At 50.6% G+C, this 25,174-nt stretch overlaps 1 protein-coding gene across 8 annotated transcripts in view; it reads right to left on the minus strand.

The window, feature by feature from the left end:
• Positions 1-25,174, minus strand: part of Cux1 (cut like homeobox 1) — a 340,338-nt gene that overhangs the window by 14,876 nt on the left and 300,288 nt on the right. For 4 of the 8 annotated variants that reach the window (XM_052754025.1, XM_052754023.1, XM_052754024.1 and 1 more), the window contains 2 exons: positions 18,458-18,722; positions 13,039-14,182 (listed from right to left, as the gene is read on the minus strand). The exons of the other annotated variants lie outside the window; for them this stretch is intronic. In XM_052754025.1, the coding sequence (XP_052609985.1) occupies positions 13,504-14,182; positions 18,458-18,722 (944 nt within the window). In that variant the 3' untranslated portion in view covers positions 13,039-13,503. Of the gene's footprint in view, positions 1-13,038; positions 14,183-18,457; positions 18,723-25,174 lie in introns of those variants that run through there. 8 annotated transcript variants of the gene reach the window in all.

A 25,174-nucleotide genomic window follows, 5' to 3' on the forward strand; every position in this document is an offset into this window, starting at 1 on the left:
GGGGGCCCTGCTGTATTAAATTAGCTTCTTGCGGGCCAGGTAGGGTTGAGGGCTGGTTAATCAATGCACACTGCGTCACCTTCGCCCTGACTCTACCAGGCCTCACACACACTGAACAATGCCCACTGACTTGTTCCGCCTGCAAATGCCCCAGTGTGCCCACGAGGGTGGCCTTTAACAAACTGCCCCTCTTGGTCCCACTGAAGAACTTGTCTATTCTCCCATGCCTAAGTCCTGAAGACCATCAGCTGGGCTCTGCTCTCCACTACACCAGCTGGATTTGTCCAGGTCCCTCACAACCTCTGTGTATATTGCTGAGTCTGAAATTTAGCATCAGCAGTGAGCACCAGGCACTCAGCCCTGCCCGGCACCCCTCAGTTGGCCTGGTTGCTATTTCTCTCTGCTAAATTCTGAGTGCTGCTTGGGCCCAGGGTCCTACATACTCTCTCTCTCTCTCTCTTTCTTTTCTTCTTTCTTTCTTTCTTTCTTTTTTTTTGGTTTCTGTGTAGTTTTGGAGCCTGTCCTGGATCTTGCTCTGTAGACCAGGCTGGCCTCGAACTCACAGAGATCCGCCTGCCTCTGCCTCCCGAGTGCTGGGATTAAAGACCTGTGCCACCGCCCACAAACTCCTTTCTTATCAGTGCTGGCTGCTTTAGACTTATCTATCTGCCTGGGACTCTCTGCTGTGCATCTCTCTTGTTCGTTCACTTGTCTGAGACAGGGTCTCACCAACTTCAAACTCACAGCAGACTTCTTGCCTTAGCTTCTTTGATGCTGAGGTGATAGGTGTACACCGCCATGCCTCTCCAACTAACTGTGTTTGGTATTTAGTATGCACCTTGGCTTTAAAGGGTCTGAGTTTAAACTCCTTCCTCCCAGGATCTGCTTTTCCAGTACCAGTCTCCGCTTCCTGGCCCTGAGTGTCCTGGCCAGCCCTTTGTAGATGCTGAGTTATCCAGCAATGGCTCAGACTAAGCCTTAGTCATTGTTGCTGTCTCCTATTACAGGTTAGGAATTGAATGCAAGGCCTCACATACGCTAGACAAACATTCAACTACTAACGTTCTTTCAGCACCTTGCTGGGGATTCTAGGCAGGAGCTCTATCACTGAGCCACACCCCAGCCCCTCACTGGGAGATTCTAGGCAGGAGCTCTATCACTGAGCCACACCCCAGCCCCTCACTGGGGGATTCTAGGCAGGTGCTCTACCACTGAGCCACGTCCATAGCCCATCACTGAAGAATCCTAGGGAAGTGCTCTGCTGCTGAGCCACACCTGCAGCCCCTCCATTTCTGGCCCTACATGCTCTTAGAATGTTCTAGCAGGGCCAGACCCAACTCTCTACCATTTTATGGGAAGCATGGTGAGCTGGAGCAGAGACTAACATGTTTTGCCCTCCCACCAATGCTGGCCAGCCACTGGGATGTTCTGCTAAATGCAGTGGACAGAATGAGCACAGACCTCTCTCTTGTTCCAATACACTGTCCAATCCCACAGTCCCATCCTGCGTATCTGTAACTGGCCTTTCTCCGAGCATCTTATCCAGTGGCTCTCCACCTTCCCAATGCTGTTACCCTTTAATACAGTTCCCCATGTTGCAGTGACCCCCACCATAAATCTATATGTAGATATTGTAATTTTGCTACTGCTATGAATCGTGATGTAAATATCTGATAAGCAGGAGATCTGGTGTACAACCCCAAAGGGATCACGACCCACGGGTTGAGAACCTGTATTAAGGTCTCTCATTTGAATCAGATCCACTTATCCTTAGGGGAGGCAGTGTGGCCTATTTCTGGAGGTTGGCAATGTGCCTACAGTGAGTGAGTCTCCCAGCTGCAGCCTGAAACCTTTCTATGTGCTTTTGCCTCTCAAGTTGGCAGTTTATAAAACAGCTCTGCAAAACCACAAGCAAAGTTGGGTGTCGTGACACATGCCAGGAGGCAGGAATCCTAGCACGTGGGAGGTGCAGGCAGGCGGGATTAGTAGTTTGAGGCCATCCTCACCTATACAGCAAGCTCCATACTAGTCTGGGCTATATAAGGCTACGTATTAAACAAACAAACAAAAGGTAGTACTCAGTTGGTTAAAAAAAAAAAAAAAAAAAGGCCAGGCATGGGGCTGGAGCAATGGCTCAGTGGTTAAGAGCACTGGTTGCTTTTCCAGAGGACCCCGGTTCAATTCCCAGCACCCATATGGTGACTCTCAACCATCTAGAACTCCAGTTCCAATGCCCTCTTCTGGCCTCGTTGGGGACCTGGCATGCAGTGCACAGACATATATATTCAGGCAAGGCACCCATACACATTCAATAAGAAAAAAAATCTAAAAAGAAAAAAAATACATAGCCAGGTACAGTGGTAAGCTTGTAAACCCAGGGCTGGGCAGATGGAGACCAGCAGATCCTTGGGGCTCCCTGGCCAGCCAGTTTAGCTCCAGGCCAGTAAGAGATTACTTTAAAAGCACTTGGGGAAGCTTTCTAGGTTGTCTCTTGTAGAATTCAATTCAGTTAATAGACGTTTTTGTTCTGAGACAGAATCTTACAGACATGGCTGGTCTTGTACTATATAGCCAAAGGCGACTTTAAACTCTTGACCCTCCTACCCTAGCCTTGCAGATGTGGGATTACAGGCATGTGTGCCACCATGGCTTTGGATAACCTATCTTTAGAAAGTGGGAGGCCGGGGCTGGAGAGGTGCCTCAGCAGTTAAGAGCACTGGCTGCTTTTTGAGAGGGCAGGAGTTCAGTTTGCACCCACATGGTGACTTACAACCGTCTATAACTCCAGTTCCAGATCTGAGACACCCGGGGCACCAAGCACACATCCTAAACACACCCCTAAACTCAGAAACAGGTGAGTGGCTTGAGTTGGACGAGCTAGCCCGAAGTGTATCCAATACAAGCTTGTATGGCTAGCTCTTGTGGTCCAGAGAAAGCCTGTCACCCAGGCTCTGGTGGTGTCCAATGGGAGGGGACTGGTGTTTGGAGACAATGAGAGTGACAACCATGTCCCCGGGGTGTCTGAATGAAGCTTGGGGGTCCCTGAGGGAGGGAGAAGAGCTCACAGAGCTGGAGCGTACACAGATACACAAGAGGCAGAACATACACATAAAGAAATCTTAAAGAATGTCAATACTGCTGTGGACTATCACTTTAACTATGTAAAGCGGTATTACAATTGTTTCTTCTGAATTTGTTTAACTATGTAAAGACGTGTTGCTGTTTTACCTTGCCTGCCTAAGGTACATGATTGGTCTAATAAAAAGCTGACCGGTCAATAGCTAGGCAATAGAGGGTTAGGTGGGCCTGGAGAGCAGAGAGAATGAGGAGAGGAGGAATCTAGGCTCGGGAGAGAATAAGGGACAGAGGGAGACATTTAGGGCTAGCCAGCCAGGCAGCCAGACACAGAGTAGGACATACAAAATGAAGGAAAGGTAAAAAGCCTGAGGCAAAACGTAGATGAAGCGAAACAGGTTAATTTAAGTTATAAGAGTTAGTGGGACAAGCATAAGGTAAGGCTGAACATTCTTAAGTTTCTGTGTCATGATTTGGGAGCTGGCTGGTGGCCCAGAGAATGCCTGCTACACAATACAATTAACATTTGCTGTGAAGGCTCCCAGTATGGAGACAGTATTCTTTTCGTATGTAAGTATTTTATGTTAAAACCAAAGACTTAAGGCCTGAACGGATATGACCTTGGGTAAGGCCTCACTCTTCTCCCAGACAGGACCAGAAAGTAACTTTGACTAAAGATACCCCACCTTCCTGCAGCGTTCACCTGTCAGCTGTAACCCTATCAGGTGCCCCTCAGGAAACACCCTGTAATGTCACTCAAATCCCTTAGCAATCCCTGGAAGATACCCTCAGCACCCACCAACTCCCACATGTGACTACTACAAAGCCAGAAAGCTGACACTCTTGAAGAAGCTCACCCCACGCTCACTGTCCTCCCAAGCCCCTTTTCCTCTTAACCTTTGTGCTTGAAATTTGAATTAACAGCTGGGCGGTGGTGGCGCACGCCTTCAGTCCCAGCACTCGGGAGGCAGAGGCAGGCGGATCTCTGTGAGTTCGAGGCCAGCCTGGGCTACCAAGTGAGTTCCAGGACAGCCAAGGCTACACAGAGAAACCCTGTCTCGAAAACCAACCAACCAACAAAGTTTGAATTAGCAATGTTGGGCCCTGAAGACGGCCCAGTGGATAGGGCGCTTGCCACCAAGTCTGATGACCTGAGTTTGATCCACTAGGTGGGAGGAGAGAAATGACTCCCATAAGTTGTCCCCTGACTTCCACAGGTGACACCCATGTAGCCACATACATACATATTAAATACAAATAAAAAGTCATTTAATAAACCTTAGCTCTGCTCATACTGTCTTATCCTGAATTCTTTTCTGCAGCAAAGCCAAGGATCTGGTTTTACCTGAGTTGAGATCCCTAAAGATAACAGAACTCCTTAGGCTAATAAGGGTGGCAACTGCATCTCTATCCTTGTCACCCTTGACAGCACCCTGAGGTGAGAGCCACATGCAGCAGCAGCAGCAGAGGCCAGTGGTCCTCATAACATGCCCGCAGGACAGGTCAAGGTGTCCCCTCATAGTGACCGACAGGAGGCAGAGAGCAGACAAGGTGAGTGCTTGATTTAAAGACACAGGGGCAGGTTTGACACAGGCAAGCAGGCCTTTTGGGTGGTCCCACTGGGTACAGGAACCTGCCAGCACCCAAATCCCCCACACCCTCGGCTTCTGCCGGCGGCGCTGCCTGGGAACTGCGTGACACCAGCCTGTGCAGGAAGTGAAGGGCGATTCTTAAGGCGCCCACGGACCGTGTCCAAGAGTCTGCTGCCGTTTCTCAGGCTGGAGGAATCTTCAATAAAAACAGCCCACACGCACTTGTGTTTGTATAAAAGATATTTACTTCAATTATCACACCTAGGTGCTAGTGAATAATAATACATGGTGTGAGCTTCGGTGATATTGCTTCTCCGTATCATAATAGGGACCGTTGGACAGTGCAGAGAACAAACATTTCGTATGGCTAACCAAAGACAAGAAGGGACGACGCTGAGGGGCCGACGGGTGCCTCCCCCACCCCCACGCCAGCCGGAACCAACTCTTAAATGTAGAAAACAAATCGCAAGAAAAATCAAGATGTGTGATAGGAGATGGTCACAGCAACACAAGGCTTCTCAAAACTACTTGTACAAAAGAGAGAGAGAGAGAGACATACATCTTTTACAATTTTTTTTTCTTCCTCTCGCTTCTTTTTGGTCAATTGGGTCTTGGTAAGGATTAAAATTAAAAAAAAAAATCTGTGATTGTATTAACACACAAGCTCTACAAACACCTAAGACTTAGTGCCTGACAGAAAAAAAAAAAAAAGTAAATACTGCTAAAATGTAACCCATGATGGGGGCTGAGGAAGGGCTGACTTGAGTCTTGTGCTGTGTGTTAGTAGTCTAGAGGAGGGTGGTGCTTCCGCTCTCCTAGCAAGTAGTTATTGCACAAACACAGAGAGCTAGGTTTCTTGTTCTGTGGGAGGGACCGGGGAGAGCCGTGGGGTTGATCCCTCCCCACTGTCAGCTTACAAGCCATTCTCAAAAGGCTTGAAGGCTTTTTTTTCAAATGCATTCCCATGGTTCTAAATGTCCGGCATTTTTCTGAGGCAGGGGCGGTCTCAGAGGGTGGGGAACGAGAGTCGATTTTTGTGTGTGTGTGTGTGTGTGTGTGTGTGTGTGTGTGTGTGTGTGTGCGCGCGCGCGCGCGCGCACGCGCGCATGCGCACATGTACAGGGTGGGGTGGGGTGGGGTGGGGTGGGGAGAGAACTAGAGAGATGGAGAGAAATGCATAGACTAATAAAAAAAAATAAAATGGGGCAATTTTATTGGAGGGCTTTTACCCCCAAAGAGATGAGTGGGACTCCTCTCCTCCCAATTTCAGAGACTAGGAAAGATACGGTACAGAAAGAAATGTGGACTTGGGCTCAGTGGACGAGGGGTAAAGGCAGGTATCCCGCCCTGCCTAGGGGGTGAGCAGGCCCCTAGCCTCTCCCTGGAGTGAGTCTCTTTCTTAAGTTTGCCCCCTCCACCCCAGGTGGAGGGAAGTCCCACATACTCCCACCCTCTGCTGAGCAAGCAGTGGGGGTTTCTTGCTGGCTGCATTTCCAGCCACAGAAAATCCTTTCTCCACTTTTTACGACATGGGGGGTAAAGGGCTCTTTCAACCCACAACCTAGGTGTGGGCCCTCCAGCCACACCCAGTGCTAGGAAATACCTGTTGCCTTGAAAGATGCCTATGACTGACTTTGAATGCAGGAAAGACAGCTGACAATGAAAATCAAAGATGTGGCAACCCGTGGGGACCACTGAGAAATCACTTTCCGGCTCAGGGCGACGGCCTTGGCCAGACCGCCTGCCTCTCCCCTGATCCAGGCTCGCCAAACCTTCATGAACCCAGAAGTCTTAACAGAGGCTCTAGGAGGCTTTGGGGGAACTTGAACTTGGCTTTTCTGTTCTTCTCACTGCACTGCAGCACCTCTGGGAGCAATTCTCCCACCCAGCGCTGCCTGACATGGGTAACTTTGTTCATCAACTCTCAGTTGAACAGTTAGGATATGTAGAGACCGCCAGTTTTTGAGTGGTTACTAGGGAGACAGGTGTCTGATTGTGCTGGAGGACTCCCTTCCGTCCCTCATCCCTCCCACCGCAGTCCCCCAGACCTTTCCAGAGTCTGGGGTGGGGAGAAGAGACAGTAACCACTGGAGTGACAGCAAAAGCATTCGCAACAACAACACAAAACGACAACACACTCCTGATAAGTACTTAAATGATTAACCTACTAATAAATTAGAAGAGGATAGAAATATTTTTTCTTTCTTAAAGAAACATCCTTTTATAATCACCCTGGAGTACGCTGACAGATCAGTAGCAGTCGGTCTATCTCCACAAAGAGAGGGGTAAGTGCTTCAAGGGTCGACTGTGGGGTCAGGCATTTGGGAAGGTCCCCCAGCTGCTGGAACCCAGGCAGCCATGACCCAGGGCTCAGGGCTGAGCCTCAGTGGCCAAGGTAGGCCAGCTTGCCCGTCGGTTCATGAACATACAGAACTACAGTGAACATACTCATCCACGACCTGAATCGATCCTGGTTCTAAAGCTTACTTAGGAGTTCATTTGGTGTGCAATAACGCTATCTTTTTCAAAAAGAAAGGAAAAGAAAACAAAATACCCCCCCCAAACAAAAGCAACAATGATTTCCATTGCACAGAGCTTTGACACAGAGCCATCTATTAAGTGCTTCCTGTTTAAAGCAGACTACAAAAAATAAGATAAAACAAATAACAAACAAAAGATAATTATGGGTTGGGGGAAAAAAAGAATTACCAAACAAAAGCAGCCCCGTGCCACTTGGATGTGTCTTGCTGAATGGTGTCCTATTTTGCCAACGGAAGTCCCAACGCTTCCTGGCGCTGTGCTTCTGATATATTTTCCATAGGGATAGAGGCGTGGTATTGGGATTTAAGGCACCTTTCCTTTCTGATCACAGAAAGCTTAGTACATAGCATATTTGTGGTAGAAATTAAAGCCCGAATACTACAAACATTACAGTAACAGACTCTAACACGAGCAAACTAAACCCATCTATGAAAAGCAACTCAAAGGCATTTGAAATTTGAATAACCGAGGGATGGGGCGTGCACATTTATGCATAATCGACTGTCTTCCTCTCATTAGCCCCTCCCCCTCATTCTTGGCAACAATGCTGAACTTTTCAAGTCAGCATTTCAAAGGAGCCCAGGAGCTTTGGAAATGTCTCGTTAAAGCTAAATGTCACTTCGTCCAAAAATGAAAACTCGATATGCCACTGAAGACGTGGCCGTGGGATCTTTGGAGGGGAGGTGTCAGCAGAGGGGTGGGAGTGGGCATGGGGGTGAAGAAGCGGAACACTGGGAGATCCTGGCTTTTCTTTTGCTGTTCCTGAACTCCCTTCTTGCACTGGTTGAGCCTGAGGCCTTGGGTCTGTACCCTTTGCTGAGGAACTTGTCCTACCCTCACTCTCCTGGTAGTTTCCATCTTTAAAGCATCGGCAGAAGTGATGAGAATGGATTCTTCTCACATTAGTCCCTTCTCTTAGCATGCAAGGTGACTGGCCAGCCTGGCACACAGCACCTCTGGGAACTGGAACCAAGCCACTTCAAGAGTCTCAGGCCACCTGGGACAAGCATTGCCATAGTGGCCACACAGTCTTCCCTTGAATCGGTCAAGCCCCAGAGAAACTGCAGTGGCAGCCATGCCTGGTGAATTTGACATTCATGATGGGGACATGTCCCCTATGTCCTACTGGGACACTTTGGCCACTAGAGCAGGTATGACTCAGATCCACCATCTGTCCTGGGAGCCTGTTTTCTCCCACATGGAACAGAAGCTGGCAAAGTTCTTTTGGGAAGTAAAGACCAGGTATGCATGACAGGAAAGAAAGCTCTATGTCAACCTTTCCTGTCCTGGAGATACATTTGTTTGTAAAGCAGAGCTCACAGCAAGGTCCCAGGGCTAGAGACAAGAGATGCGGATAGTCACAGTTCCTGGGGATGTGTGCTTATGTCCTTTGGGGATAACCCCTGGCCAAAGGAATGGCTGTGATGGAGTCTGACAGCTGTGTGGGTCGGCAGAGCAAAAGACAAGAATATCTGAGGCTAGAGCCCCCCCCCCCCCCCCCCCCCCCCCCCCCCCGCCCACAGCCCCAACAGCTGCTGGAGTTTCAAGAACAGCTGAAAGAAAGTCAAGAGGAAAATCCCTGTGCTTAGTAGACCCCAGACACCACTTCAGGACATGCTCACAGGAGGAGGCAAAAAGCCCACCTGCCAAGCTGGGATGATTGGTCAAGCTCGCAGCCTCTTGAGCCCTCCTCCTCCTCCCCGGCCACTTGCCTCACAGTTCTGAGTGATGCCAATGGTGAGGTAGAAGAGGACAGATGAGGGAAGACACTGAAGGGACAGGAGTAACATGGCCAAGAGCCTTCAACTCCCTTGCTCTACCCCATCTTCTCTTCAAGGACGGCTCACAGCCTCAGGGGCTGGCCTGATACGACTACAGATACCAGCAGCAGCGCATGGGAAGCACAAGCCTGTGATGGGGACCAAACCATCGCATAGGGTGCCCAGAGTCCACCAAGTCTTCCTTTGTAAGAAAACACAGCTCTGGAGGACAAAGATCTCCAGTCTTGCTGTGGCAGGAGGGCATCTGTGATGCTGGCTGTCAGCATCCTGGCTCACCAGTGCTTAGTCAATGCCTACAGAGTGCCCCCTTGGCATTGGATACAAGCTGCTTCCTGCTGGGCTTGCTCAGGAGCTCCACAACTGAACTTGGCTCTGGATGCAGAGGCAGATGAGTTATTCGGGTAACAATGGGCAGGGACGTCCAGATGAATACTCAGCTCAGAGCCCTGCTGTATTCTGGGCCATCTACCACCAGATGTGGCTTTAAACAGAGAGAAAAGAGAGATTCTGACTAGAGGAAAGCCTAACTGGGAGACACCTGAGCTTTGCAAACAGAAGTATCTGTCCCAAGGAGGATGACAGCTGTCCTCTTTTGCCTTGTTTTCAGAGTGGTGTGCCTGGACTCCTAATACTACAACCCAGAGAGTCTGCACTGATTCCAACCCAGGATACAGTCATAAGCCACTTGTGATCATTTTCAGGGTGGCTAGCTAAGAAAATAGTCAATTTCAACTAAGTGCCTGCATTTTTTTTTTTTTTTAAAGAGAGAGATCTAGTAGACAGAGATCAGACATCTCCTCCACTGACTAAAGTTTCAGGGAGGAGGCGACTAGGAGCCAGGTCAGAGTGGAAGTGAGTGGGCAGAAGTCTAATAACCCACGTGCCTGCCACTTTGGATGCCGCAAGGGGTCTTGGGCATGAATGGAAAGGTGTCAAGGGGCCAGGTGTGAACACTGATTTTAGGGTGGGCTCCCACTTAGCCAGTAGGGTAATGGCACAATACCTAGTTAGGATTGCTGCCTCTAATTAAAAAGAAAGGCATTGAAAATGAACAGTGGCTTGTGATGAAGTGTTAGTGTTTTATATGGAACCATTTTCCCCTGGGGGAGAAGTACATTCAGCTTTTTAAGCTGAGAGTGTAAAGAGGATGGCTGGCTGCCTGTGGGAGCTGCTGCTTGGATCTCCAGCCAGCGGAAGGTCACTGCCCGAGGGAGCGCTGTTCAAGGCACTTGAATATTGCTTTTCCAGATGAAAGATGAACCCCTGGACTCAAACTGGGGAGGGGAGAGGACCTGATGAGGACGGAGATGTAACCCCCGCAGGTGTCTGTGTTGTCTACTGGCAACTCTTGGAAATACTACAGACAGTGCTAGCTTAACCCCAAACACCATCAAGTTGGGAATCTCAATTCAAATAATAATAATAATAATAATAATAAATAAGAGAAAACACAAATACAGAACTCAAGCAAAAACCTAACCAAGTGATTGTATCGAGCACCCAGATGGAGGTCTGGCACAAGAGACAGGATGGAAATCAACAAGAACCTAGTTCAAAAAACAAACAGAAATGACTAACTTGCTTGGAAGAGCCAAAGGCTGTCTTAGACTGCTACTGTGTGGCTACCAGGATGGAAAAAATCTCGACTTCCATTTCCTCAGATTTAACACTGTGGTTAAGTAACAGTCACGCCTTTAAAACTAACACACTCCCCTCTTCAGTCCTGTTAACTCTGCTTCTCATCCTAGTGAAAATTAGGTGTTTAAGATCCATCACCCACGATGACAGAATTCCCTCGAGGTTTCTGTGGAGGGGGTACCATGATCCCACCAGTGACGCTGCTCCTCCATGTCCCTAAGGGATCCCTGGTGTGAGTGAGCTCTTCCTCACCCATGGTCCCTGCACAGAGCCGGGGATGACTCCATTTTCTCCTTCTGTCCCTCCACTGTGACTTCTCTTCTCACTGAACCAGATCTCAAGTGCGGAAGTGACGCAACCATCCAAAGAGCGAACAAGGGGCCTGCCTCCCAGCCTCCTAGAGCCTCCTGGGGACTTCTCATTCATGAAAAGGCATTGTCTTTAGTGTCGTGACTCTTACAGTTTGTGAAAACTCCACTAAGGGCTTGCAGCTGCAGGTTGAAAGACTGTGAATGAAAATATATAAGCTCGCCGGGCGGTGGTGGCGCACGCCTTTAATCCCAGCACTCGGGAGGCAGAGCCAGGCGGATCTCTGTGAGTTCGAGGCCAGCCTGGACTACCAAGTGAGTTCCAGGAAAGGCACAAAGCTACACAGAGAAACCCTGTCTCGAAAAACCAAAAAAAAAAAAAAAAAAAAAAAAAAAAAAAAAAAGAAAATATATAAGCTCCAAACATCATGCAAGAAATGTGGTCTCACATCTGACAGTCAAAGCCTACGAGCTAAGGAATAACAAGCACACTGAGGTGTAATAGCGGGAGATACCTTTAAAATTAGAACTCCCTCCCACCCTCCCAAATAAAAAAAAAGTACTATTAATTAATTAAACTTAAGAAATAATGAATGCACCATTAAAATGTCATCCAAAGATGTTGACCTAAGACAAAAGTTTCAATGATACACAATACGGTCAAAAAGTTTTCAATCAGTAATATACAGTATGACAGCTACATCTTGTAAATTATACCCAATACTGCCGGCAGTCTATCCCTCTAAAGAATATTTGCCCCTTTCATCCCTTCCTAACAATCAGATAATAAAATACAGCACCTATAAATAAGCAAAAAAAAATATATATATATACCGAAATCATCTATTGTTAGTTTAAAGATATGGCAATAAGGAGTCTAAATTAGCAAAACCTGTAGAAGCCATGACTGATAAACCAGCTTATTGGAAAAGGTGGCAGTAATGCACTCTATGTGTGCACAGGTACTTAAGAAAATACACAGACGTATAAAATTGCACACGCACACACACGCACACTTTCATCCACCTCTATACTCACGCATATACACATAGACAATGGGAGGAATCAAGAGACAAGTTAGACTTGATTTGTACTTAGGCTGCCCTAAACTGTGCATAAAACAACTTTGTGAGAGGAGAAAGATGAAGGGCCAATGGTCTGGTCTGGAATTGAAGAGTGCCACCGTTTGTCTCTACAGGGATGGTTGTAGAGCCCAGACTGCTGCGTACTCTCTTCTGCAGGGAAGGAAGCTTCCCACGAGTGGATGGGGTTATCAGTGCTTGTGGTGGGAAGGGGACAGGAGAAGAGAGAGGAAGAGAGAGTGCGCATGGTTGTGCCAGCCCTGCCCAAGCCCAGGGAGCATCTTCCCCTGGGGGCTCAGTCCGTCAGGTGCCCTGGAGAGTGGCGTGAGGTGAGGTGCCTTCTGTGCCAAGGAAAGATGAACAGACGGTTGCCTGCACATGGAGGGACTAACTGCTGTGACCTTGTGGGTCTACATTTTCCTTGCTTTCGACGCTTGCTCATGAGCGGATGTGCCAACACAGACGTAGACACCATAAAACAAAATGAACCGGTACATGCTACAGTTCTAACTTGTCTCCTAAACCTCCGAGATATGAGGTCTGATCAGCGTGCTCTGCGGTTAGAGGTTAAAAAGCAGATTATAAAATACCTAGATTCGGATCTTTCTTTTTGTCCTGATTTGGCCTAGAATGGAGTGTATTAAACAAACTCTGGCCAGCAAAAGCCCAGAGTCAGTTAAAGCTATGGATCAATGTGCACTACATGTCAGGATTCTATTTACGTACAAGAAAACACTACGTCAGCTACCACAAAATCAGAGTTTTCCTGATGTGACTTTTCTTTTTTTTCTTTTTGTTAAAAAATATGTGGAGTAAATGTGTTTTATTTTAATTCAAAGTTTCAAACGAGAAGATTCTTTTCTTGAAAATATTTAGGAATCCAAACTAGTGTGTTTAGAGTCGGTTTGACTGTGCAATCTCTTAGTGGCAACTGAACAGCTACAAAAACTTTCTTTTTTAATTTTTCTGAAAAATCCCCCCCCTTCCTGGTTTAAGAAGATAATAGTGTATTATCGCTCTGAAGCCATTAGATGGCAGATAAAAAGCCCCCTTTTAATATGTGGGTTTGATTTTTTTTTTTTAAAGCCCACACGAAAGAGGAGGGCACAAGGCAAAAGCTGTAAAGAGTTATTCCAGAACCTGTGGAAATCACTTAAGGGCAATAAAAAAAAAACACTTCAGGGTACAAAAAAGCTCGACTACACATTTCCGTTTTCTTCCTTGAAAACACGACATAGATTGGGCTTAATGCTCCTTTGTTTTCTATATGCACCTTGGCCTATGGCGATTTTGCCCTGTGGCCTGCAGGGCGGTAAGTGCGCAACACGTCCAGGCCTCGGGCCGCAGCGCCCTCCGCGCCCCGCCCGCCCGCCCGCCCCGGCCCACCACTAGCCAGTGCCGACCAGGCCGGGCCGGGACCCGGGGGGCGCACGGAGCCCGGCCAGGCCCGCAGGCCCCGCTGGTCCGGCCCAGAGGCCCGGCGCCCTCAGAACTCCCATTCAATGGGCTCCTCCCGGCTGGCAGCCTTCTCCAGGCGGTGGATGATGCTGTTCAAGTTCGCGGCCTTCTTCTTCCGCACCGGGTTGTCCCGGGCGCCCGCCGCCGCCGCCGCCTCGGGCAGGCCGAAGAGGCTCTGCAGGGAGCTCGGCCTCCGCGCAGGCGCGTTGGCGGGCGCGCTGGTGCTTGGCAACGCAGAACTCCTCTCCGCGGGGCCCGCCCTGGCCGGCCCCGGGGCCTCGGGGGCCGTCGCGGTGGCTGAGGTAGCGGCGTCCTCTCCGGCCGCGGGTGCGGCGAGGTTTGGCACGGGCGCCGGGGTGTCGGCGAGGCCCTCGGGCGGTGGCCTTGGCCGGCCCGCGTCTTCACCGTCGTCCTGTCCTGGGGTCGCCGAGGATGGCGGCTGCGCCTTGGCCTTCTCGGCGGGCGGCGTCGCCTCTTCCCGGTCGGCCGGGGCTGCGGCCACCTCTGCCGGCCCTCCCTGAGACTTGGTGGCCACCGGGGTGCCACCCGGCTCCTCGACGTCGGCGCCCTCCACACCGTCACAGCTGTCGCCTTCTGAGCTGGGTGCGGCGCGGCCACTTCGGGCCGAAGGTGAGTCGCTGGCACCGGCCTGGCCCTGGCTCCCGGCTTGAATCTCCTCAATGAACAGTTCTCTGCGGATCCGAGACCTGCAAGACACCAGGGAAGGCCCCGTGAGGCTCCTGTGCACAGGCCGGGCCTCACTTCTGCCCACATCACTGCCCGCCTATCTTGCCCAAACACTGCCTCTGTGTTGAGAGGCCACCACCTTCTCTCTGCCACTTCATTTTTTTGAGATAAGATCTCGTATCCTGGGGCTGGAGAGATGGCTCAATGGTTAAGAGCACTGGCTGCTCTTCCAGAGGACCCGGGTTCAATTCCCAGCACCCACATGGCCGCTCACAGCTGTCTGTTAAGTTCAGATCTCCAGGATCTGACACCTTCACACCAATGCATATAAAATACAGTTAAAATAAAATAATAAAAAAAGATCTCATATCCCAGACTAGCCTTGAACTTGTAATTAGCCAAGAGTGACCTTGAATATCCAGTCCTGCAGCCTCCATTTCCCCAGTGCTGGGGTTCCAAGTGTGCACCACACCACGCCTGGTTTATGCGGCGCTGGGGAGAGAAGCCAGGCATCTGTGCTTTCTAGGGAAGCACTCTATCGGCTGCGCTACATCCTCAGCCTTGTTTTATTTGTGAGATCGGGTCTTGTTATGTAGTAACACCAGCTCAAGGACAGTCTTGATTGTCATGGGGCTCACTTAGACTGGCCTTGAACAGAGGGTCCCCCTGTTCCAGCCTTCTGAGAGCTGGGATTCCATCGTGTAGTTACTGACTGGCCCATTTCTTCCGTCTTCATCTCACTCTGACGGTCCCTTAACCAGCTTCTTCCACTCTGTGCAACAAGCAAGGTTCCTGGCACCTGATAACACTCACTGACTAAATAAAGGAAACTTCCCTGGAAAGCCAGTTACTGGATGTGGCCTAAGGTGGGAATCTTGTAACTTGAGCTCTGAGCCATAGAAGGTCAGGGGTATATTTTCTACTGATTCCCTACTCCGGAGGAAGCAGACTCTGAGAAAGAGTCAGCTGATCAAGTAGAAAGGAGACAAATATGTGCTTTTAGTATTTCAAGAAAAAAATGTGAATGGGTGTTTTGCCTGGATGTATCTGTGTGCACCACATGTGGGCCTGGTGCCCTTGGAGGTCAGAAGAGAGCCTTGGCTCTCCTGAAACTGGTGTTCCCGACAGTAGTGAGCTGCTGTAGGGTGCTGACAATCAAACCAATGTCCTCTGGAAGAGCAGCAAGTGCTCTTAACTGCTAAGCTGTATCTCTCCAATCCCTCAACGAAGTTTATTCATGTTTATATTTCTTTTGAGATGGGTCTCACTATGAAAACCTGTCCTGGAGCTCACCATGTAGACCAGGCTGGCCTCAAACTCACAGAGATCTGCTGCCCCTGCCTCTCGAGTGCTGGGATTAAAGGTGTGCATCACCATGCCCGGCTCAACCAAGTTTTTCTTTCTTTCTTCTCTTTTCTTTGGACAAGGTTTCTCTGTGTAGTTTAGGTGCATGTCCTGGATCTCACTCTGTAGCCCAGGCTGGCCTCAAACTCACAGAGATCCGCCTGCCTCTGCCTCCCGAGTGCTGGGATTAAAGGCGTGCGCCACCACCGCCAGGCTCAACAAATTTTTAATCCAGCTTCAGGTGGGAATGTGCTCGGGTAACTTGCTGAGACACCGAATGCCAGGACAGCTTGCTTCCTTCACAAAGGGTCCTTAAGTCACCTCCCCATCACTTTCATAGTCCTAGGCTCAACCAGTGTCTTTCCAGTAAGCCAGCATAATATGCAGATGTCCACTGTTCGAAGAGCATCTTTGGGTGCCCTGTAGAAAGTGGCCTCCATAAAACCCCCAGCTGGACGCGGCTTAGACTGTTTTTTCTGTTCATGCTACACTGAGTGAAGGTCATACCTCTCTGTACCCCGTATTAGAGGACTGAACTAAGAGCTTTAAGCTTGCTCAGCAAACACATGTCAGCAGAGCCATGCCCTCAGCCCTTGACTGGCTGATTTTAGCCAAGTGCTATATATATCTACCAATACTTCTTGAACTTGTAAGTTTTAAGACGTAGTCTTTCTATGTTTCCCTTGAACTTACCCTGTAGCTCAGGCTAGCCTAAAACTTATTTTCTTTCATCAGCTTCCTGAATAGCTGAGGTTATAGGCCTGTCCTAGGCTTGATTTAGGGGGTTTGGCTCAAGATATAAGAACCTTGGGGTAGTTGTGTACCTGGTCCATAGTTACGTGTTTTTGCTAGAGTGATATCAGAACCTCCTCTTAAAGGTTTATTTTATTTTATTTATTTATTTATTTGTTTGTTTATTTATTTATTTATTTATTTATTTATTTATTTATTTATTTATTTATTTACTTATTTTAGAGACTGGGTCTCTCTACACAGCCCTGGCTGTCCTGGAATTTACTATGCAGACCAGGCTGGTCTTGAACTCATAGAGATCCACCTTTCTACCTCTGCCTCCCCAGTGTTGGGATTAAAGGCATGTGCCACTATGCCCAACTTTTTAAATTACATTTCCTTATTTTGTATGAGTGTTTTGCCTACATGTATATATGTGTACCACATGTTCGACTGGTACCCATGGAGGCCAGAGAGAGTGTGAGATCCCCAGGAGCTGGAGTTACAGATGGCTGTGAACTACTATGTGGGTGCTGGGATCTGAACCTGGGTCTTCTGGAAGAGCAGCTAATGCTCTTAACTGCTTGGAACTTGGAAACTGGAGGACCAGTCCCTGGTGCTTTGATGAGAAGGTGGCTCTGCTCATAAACTGGCAGCAAGGATGCCAGTGGGGTGAGCACCCAGTTCTGCTCTGCCCAGTCAGGAAATGGCAGGTTAGGTGGGCAGCTAAATCTTACAATTAGGATGCAGATATGCTGCATGGTTTGAAGTTTGTCTCTGCCAGTTGCTAGCTACACAACTCAGGTAAAGAAGTGAACGTGGACTTTTGAGTTTGATTGCTCTCAGGCTTGCTTTCTGAGACAGGCCTTACCGTGTAGCCCGAGTTGGGCTGGAACTACCTACCTCAGCCTCCCAGGTGCTAGGTTTACAGGTGTGTACCACCATGCCAACTCCTACAGGGCCTTTGGAGCGAGAGGAGGCCTGAACTGTTCAGTAAGGCAGAGGTGGATGGGCTGGAGGTGGCAGAAGTGCAGGAGTTGGCCTTATATACTGCATCCTTGGTGGGCCTGTAGGACTTTTCTTGGTAAAATAGAACTATCCATCCTGAGTACTGGTTGGAGGACATATATTTATTTGTTTACTTTTGGAGATAGGGACTTACTCTGTAGCCCAGGATAGACCCAAACTTTCCATTCTTCTGTCTGTCTTCTAGACACTGGGATTAAAGGTGTGCAGCACCATGCCCGGCATTATCTTCTAACTTTTAACTTATTTCCTTGAGTGCTGGTGACGGAATGCAGGGCCTTGTGCCCAGCTCTACCACTGAGATACACTGCCTCAGCCCCAGATTTGATACCGAGAAAGCTGTACAGAGAAGGATGCTTGGGGGGTGTAGGGATTTAAGCAAGGTGTTGTCTATGCCAGGCAAAGGCTGTACCACTGTGCCACACCTCCAGCTCCTCACTGGATTCTAGACAAGAGCTCTGTTGCCAAGCCACACCTGAACCTAGGCCAATTCTGAATGATCTTGTTCTTGGTTTATTTTAATTTTCTTTTTGCATGTGTGTGTGAAGTAGGTGTGGTGAGGCCACATGCTATGGCACATGTGTGGAAGTCCAGACAACTTGCAGGAGTCAGTTTTTTCCTCTACATGTGGGGCCAAGGATCAAGTTTAGGAAGCCAGGCTTGGTGGCAGGGACCTTTACCTGCTGTGGCAGCCTACCAGTCCCCAGCTTTTAAAAAAAAGGCCCGTAGGGCTGTATGTGGTGGTGCAGTTCTTAAGAGCTAGAGGTAGGCAGATCTTTGGGTTCGAGGCCACCCTGGTCTACGTAGCAAATCCTAGGCCAAACAAGGCTACGCAGTGAGACACTGTCTAAAATGATGATGATGATGACTGGCAAGATGAATCAGCAGGAGGAGGCTCCCTGCACACAGACTGACAAACTGAGCTCCACCCCAGAATCCCAGAAGGTGGTCGGAGAGAACTGAATCCTGAGAGCTGTCCTCCGATCTCCACATAACGTGAGCGTGCACAAATGCACGCATGCACACACTAAATAATAAGTTTCCTCAGTTCCCGGAGGAGGCCAGCCATGTGTGACAGCAGCCTCTTTGCCCAGCTGTTCACATTGCACAACCTTCAGGGACCAAGGGCCACGCTGTGCTCTGTTGGGCGCGTTCTCAGGGGTCTAGGCTGTGGAGCTCTCGACAGGCTCTACCTGTAATTATGGAACCAGTTGATGACGGTGCTGGTCTTCAGGTTGAGTTGTGTGGCAAGCTCCTCGATGGTTTTTGGTGACGGGTATGGCTTCTGCTGATAGGCTCGCTTCAGCGCTTCCTTCTCCTCTGGAGCCAGCACTACTCGAGGCTTTTTCAGCTGGTGCTGTGGCTGGGGGCTGGCGCCTTGGCTGTAGTCGATGCCCACCGAGGGGGGCTCACAGGGCTGGCTGTCACTGACAGAGCTGTGCCGCCGCTTCATGTAGGCTGCAGGGAGAGAGAGAGGGAGAGAGAGAGCAGGTGAACTCAGGGACAGCTGGGAAACTAGCTCAAAGCCTCAGTTCTGGGAACAGAGATGTTGAAAACCTACAGGCGGGCTGTGGTGGGGCACGTATGTAGTCCCAACAGTGAGGAAGCTGAGGCAGGAGGATCATGAGTTTGAGGCCAGTCTGGGCTACATACTGAGACCTAGTGTGAAAGACAAAAAGCAAATAGCTCGGGTGTACTCAGTGGGCAGTGCTTGTCTAGGTGTGTGGTACCCTGGGTGTACTCAGTGGGGGGTGCTTGTCTAGGTGTGTGGTACCCTGGGTGTACTCAGTGGGGGGTGCTTGTCTAGGTGTGTGGTACCCTGGGTTTGAGCCCTAGCACTCAAAACTGAACAAAACACCCAGCCTAACAAAGCCCTGCAGTGGAACCATGCTGTCTGTCCTGTGGGTTCCCAGCCATCCCTGCCCTCCCTGACAGTTAACTAAGGGCTGCAGAATGGTCCAGCGTGATGAAGACACTGGTGGCAGGGACAGTCAGGCCCCCGAGGGGTAATGGAGGTCACTGAACAGAGCTGGGAAAGGGCAGAGACATTCCGAAAGAGGAGATTCCAAGGCCATCTTGAAGGATGATGTTGGATCAACTAGTAAGTGTAGGCTGTGGTATAGAAGACACCAGGAGGCTGTGTAGAAAATGGAAACCCAAGCCCAAGTAGTGGATGCTTATAATTCTAGCCCTTGAGAGGCGGAGGCAGGAGGATCAGGTGGTCAGAGTCATCTTTGGATACATGGATAGTGTCGGTCAGCCTGGACTATGTGAGACCCTGTCAAGAGAAAAAGAGTGAGGAGAAGAGAGAAGGAAGGAAGGAAGGAAAAAAGAAGAATAAAGGGAAGGAAGACAGTAATAATGGAGTCAATGAGCGAGACAAGAGCTCCATCAAAATGGAACCCTGGCAGACCCCGCACATCATCACAGGACATTCCCAGGGAGAAGCTACGAAGGGCCAAGAGGGGCATGAGGACAGCCAGGGGCCAATGATGTTATAGAAGGGCTGGAGAACCTTGAGGGGATGGACAGCCAGCAGCGTCTAGCACCATAGGGAGGAGCGTTAGGAAGGACCAGGCTGGACTTTGGACTTGGTAATATGGGAAGAACAAGCCCTGGAGAGTGCGAGAGGATCCATGGTGTTGGCAGCAAAGGCTGAGTGGCTGGTGGGAAGGGAGGAAGCAAGGGTGGCCAGTGAAGTTGCTGTGTTGGGAGGCAATTGCTCTGGGGAGGTTGAGGCAGGAGAATTGTTAGTCCAGGATCACACCGGGCTATAAGGTAAGACCTAGTCTTCAAAACAAGGAAGGAAGGGAGGGAGGGAGGGAGGGAGGGAGGGAGGGAGAAGAGGAGGGGAAGGGAGGGAGGGAGGGAGAAGAGGAGGGGAAGGGAGGGAGGGAGGGAGAAGAGGAGGGGAAGGGAGGGAGGGAGGGAGGGAGAAGAGGAGGGGAAGGGAGGGAGGGAGGGAGGGAGAAGAGGAGGGGAAGGGAGGGAGGGAGGGAGAAGAGGGGAAGGGAGGGAGGGAGGGAGGGAGAAGAGGAGGGGAAGGGAGGGAGGGAGGGAGGGAGAAGAGGAGGGGAAGGAAGGGAGGGAGGGAGGGAGGGAGAAGAGGAGGGGAAGGGAGGGAGGGAGAAGAGGAGGGGGAGGGAGGGAGGGAGGGAGGGAGGGAGGGAGAAGAGGAGGGGAAGGGAGGGAGGGAGAAGAGGAGGGGAAGGGAGGGAGGGAGGGAGAAGAGGAGGGGGAGGGAGGGAGGGAGGGAGGGAGGGAGGGAGAAGAGGAGGGGAAGGGAGGGAGGGAGAAGAGGAGGGGAAGGGAGGGAGGGAGAAGAGGAGGGGAAGGGAGGGAGGGAGGGAGGGAGGGAGGGAGAAGAGGAGGGGGAGGAAGGGAGGGAGGGAGGGAGAAGAGGAGGGGAAGGGAGGGAGGGAGAAGAGGAGGGGAAGGGAGGGAGGGAGAAGAGGAGGGGAAGGGAGGGAGGGAGAAGAGGAGGGGAAGGGAGGGAGGGAGGGAGGGAGGGAGGGAGGGAGAAGAGGAGGGGAAGGGAGGGAGGGAGGGAGGGAGGGAGAAGAGGAGGGGAAGGGAGGGAGGGAGGGAGGGAGGGAGGGAGGGAGGGAGGGAGGGAGAAGAGGAGGGGAAGGAAGGGAGGGAGGGAGGGAGAAGAGGAGGGGAAGGGAGGGAGGGAGGGAGGGAGAAGAGGAGGGGAAGGGAGGGAGGGAGAAGAGGAGGGGAAGGGAGGGAGGGAGAAGAGGAGGAGAAGGGAGGGAGGGAGGGAGGGAGGGAGGAAGGGAGGGAGGGAGGGAGGGAGAAGAGGAGGGAAGGGAGGGAGGGAGGGAGGGAGAAGAGGAGGGGGAGGAAGGGAGGGAGGGAGGGAGGGAGGGAGGAAGGGAGGGAGGGAGGGAGGGAGAAGAGGAGGGAAGGGAGGGAGGGAGGGAGGGAGAAGAGGAGGGAAGGGAGGGAGGGAGGGAGAAGAGGAGGGGAAGGGAGGGAGGGAGGGAGAAGAGGAGGGGGAGGAAGGGAGGGAGGGAGGGAGGGAGGGAGGGAGGGAGGGAGAAGAGGAGGGGAAGGGAGGGAGGGAGGGCAGGGAAGGGAGAGGAAAGAAAGGAAGAAATGAAAAGCCAGACATGTGACTTCCAGAGGCTTTGATCCCAACCATTCCCCACGGAGATAAGGAACAGACTCTAAGCTGAGGAGAGAGACTATGGAGAAAGCACGGGGGGGGGGGGGGGGGGGGGGGGGGGAGACACGGGACGGGACGGGACAGGACCAGGTGGCTAGACTGAGCCTGGAGGAGGAAGGACAGATGGAAACAAGAGAGAGGGTCCTGAGATAAAGGCAGAACTCTGATGTCTGTAGGAAGCAGAGGCGGGTGATGGGGAAGAAATAGTAAGAAGGGGATGGGGAGGCTGTCAGGACTGTGGAATGACTCTGGAGACCCTACACAAGTTCAAGTCTGTTAGAGATGGTCCAGGCCCAACTCAGACTCCAGACGCACTCAGCAGCCCAGGGGGAACGGAGGAGTGTGATGAGACACAGCACTACCAGGGCTGCAGGAGTGGGAAGATATTTGGGGAGAGGAGCACTGTGGCCAGAGAAGAGGGAGGGATGCCAGAAATGCAGAGGCCCATCCTAGGGAAGTGGAGCAAAGAGAAGGAGGTGGCAGGAAATAGGATGACTGGGGGTCAAGAGTCCGAGGTTAGGGTCGAGAAGGAGGAAGAGCTTGGGCTGGTAACAGGGGCAGGCCAAAGGTGAGGAGGAGGAGGTCTAAAACTTGATACCTGCGTGCAGGAGTGAAAAGGAAGGTCATCCATGTGGTCATTTCCTGGCTGACGCAGACAAGGGCATGAGAGAAGGCCATTGGCTTGAGGAAATGTAAAGTGATTGGCAGATGATGGAGACAGGAGTTTTTCACTTATGGAGACTGGGTGGGGAGGGTCATGAGGATGAGATCTTGCTTAGGGTGTACCTGAGTGATCCTGTAGGTATATGAGAACGGGCAGTGGTGGAACTGAGGTTCTGGGATGCTGTGTGGGCTCTCTGTTGTGTATCTCTGTTATGGCCAACAGTGCGTTATGTACATATGTGTACATAATGCATGTGGAGGCCAGAGGACAACCTCCAGTGATGTTCCTCAGGCGCCATCCACCCTAATCTCTTTTTAAATTATGCGTATGTGTATGTGGGGGGGGGGGGAGAGGAGTATGTGCAGTGAGCACAGTGCTAGAGAGGTCAGATTCCATGGGTCCTGGGTTACAGGCATGTGTCACAGGGGTGCTGGGGACCGGATGAGGTCCTTTTCTTTTTCTTTCTTTATTATGTATACGGAAGAGGGCACCAGATCTCACTACAGATGGTTGTGAACCACCATGTAGGTGCTGGGAATTGAACTCAGGACCTCTGGAAGAGCAGTTGGTGCTCTTAACCTCTGAGCCATCTCTCCAGCCCGAGGTCCTTTTCAAGAGCAGCAGGTGCTCTCAAGCACCGGGCTGCTTCTCCAGCTCTTCCTTTCTCTTAGTTTTGAAGCAGGGTCTCTTACTGGTCTGGCACTCATCTAACAGGTTAGGATGGTTTGCCAAGGAGCCCCAGGGAGCTACCAGTCTTTCTGCCTCCCTGTGTTGGAATTAAGTATATGCCTTTTTCTTTTTTTAAAGACAAGGTCTCTCTGTACAGCCCTGGCTGTCCTGGGACTTACTATGTTGTTATGTAGACCTGGAACTGCAGAGATCCACCTGCTTCTGCCTCCCTGTTAGGATTAAGGGCAGGTGTGCCAACACACCCAATTCTTTTTTTTTTTTTAAAGTGTGTCGTGGGGCTGAAATTCAGGTCCTCTTGCTCGCAAGGCAGGCACTTTACTGACTGAGCTGTCTCTGTTTCTCTCAATATACAGTCCTGGTTAGCATGGAACTATGTAGCCTCGGGAGTGCTGGGATTATGGATATGTGTCTCCACACCTGACACTGTTTTAAAGGAACACAGGTTAATAATTCTCACTTACTGCCCAACTACCTGACTACTTCTGCTGTTTCTAACACTTGCCCTCCGGAGAGGTTGGTATTTTCATCACCCTTGGTTGCAAGGAGAGGGCTATATGCTGGGCAGCGACTGAACTCTACTATTTTATTACCAAGAAAACTACTGAGAAGGCACATACTGGGACTGGGGATGTGGCTCACTGGAGGACTCCATTCCCAGCACTGCATAAACCAGATGTGGTGGTGGATGTCTCTAACTCCAGCACTCCAAAAGCTGAGGCAGGACCACTATGAATTCCAGGACAGCCTGGGCTACATAATGAATTGGAAACGGAGAGAGGATGATCAAGAGTTCGAGGTCATGTTTGGCTCCAAGAGACTGTCATATATATGAGAGAGAGAGAGAGATGGAGAAAGGGAAGAGGGGAGTGGTGGGTGAGGAGAGCCAAACTCTAGATCAGGAGTTCTCAGCCTGTGGTCACAACCTCTCTGGGGGTTGAATGATCATTTCACAGGGGTCACCTAAGACCATCAGAAAATACAGATATTTTTAATACGGTTCATAACAGTAGCAAAATTACAGTTATGAAGTAGCAACAAAAATAACTTTATGTTTGGGAACTGTATTAAAGGGTCGCAGCATTAGGAAGGTTGAGAACCAGTGCTCTAGATGCTCAGGAATGACAGTTATCACGGGCACCACGGGGAGGCCCAAGCAGTCCCTGCTATGTCACTGACAGGTCAAGTGCCCAGTTGCCTGAGAAGACTAGTGAAGCCTTTCCTGTCTAGTAGCCCTAGGAAATAAGGCTTAACAGCCGTTCCGGGGGGGCCCTGGATGCCCCAAGGTGTGGGCTCCACGGAGACAGTAACACTTCTGTGACACAAGATGGCACCAGAGCCCACGTGGAAGGAAGCTGGAGGCCTGGAAAGCCCGGAGCATCTGATTTGGGGTCAGGAAAGGGAAGAGGGGATGAACAAGCTTCTCTGTGGACATCTGAAGGGTCGGGGTGGAAGTGGCCTGGTGTCACACCTGTGCTGTCACACCTGTGCTGCCACACCTGTGGTGGCTGGTCTTGGCTTTGACAGGAAGTGGGGCGCTCTACTTTATCTGGGTAAGTCCTGGGGACTGTGGAAACTCAACAGCAGTGTTTACTAGCTTCTTTTGCTCGTTGTCTTATTCTTGAACCTGGGCGGGTCTCACTGAGCTGCTCAGTCTGGTCTACTCACTCTTCCCTTCTCTAAGATTGCCTCAGACTCACCATGCGGCAAAGATGACTTTGAACTGACCCTCCTGTCCCCACTTCCTGAATGCTGGGATAAAGACATGGGTCACCTCCTTGGTTGAAGTGCTGGGGAGGAGCCCAGGGCCGTGTGCATGCTAAGAACTGAGTTATATCCTGTCTCAGCCTCTCAAGTGGTACCTTTAAAGACCCGTGCCCTTTCCCAGCTTGTCTATTGGTTCTTCATATCATTCTTTGTATTTTTGCTTGAAATTTAACACAGTAAATTTAAAAGTTGGGAAATCACTAGGCTTTTCAAGTATGTGGTGTTACCTGGAGCTGCCCTGGGGGCTATGGCCTGGGTCACACCTTAGGTTGGGCCATAACCAGTTGAAGTGGCCCTTTATGGGTGGAGAGCACACTTCTGATGGGCAGAGGCATCCTGAGGTCCCAGTGTGGCAGACCTTTGGCATAATGGTACCAACAATCACAACTCTCCTCTCAGCTTCCCAGGGTGAGGGATAGAACCCAAGGCTCCCCCACCCCCCCAGACAGGGTTCCTCTGTGTAGCCCTGGCTGTCCTGGATCTCGCTCTGTAGACCAGGTTGGCCTCGAACTCAGAGATCCACCTGGCTCTGCCTCGAGAGTGCGGGGGTTAAAGGCGTGCGCCACCACGGCCTGGCAAACCCAGGGCTTTTTACACGCTAGGAGAGTACTCTACACCCAG

The sequence above is a fragment of the Peromyscus californicus genome, unplaced genomic scaffold, assembly GCF_007827085.1.
Source record: "Peromyscus californicus insignis strain IS unplaced genomic scaffold, ASM782708v3 Scaffold_2__1_contigs__length_46816999, whole genome shotgun sequence".
In the NCBI taxonomy this organism is placed as follows: domain Eukaryota; kingdom Metazoa; phylum Chordata; class Mammalia; order Rodentia; family Cricetidae; genus Peromyscus; species Peromyscus californicus.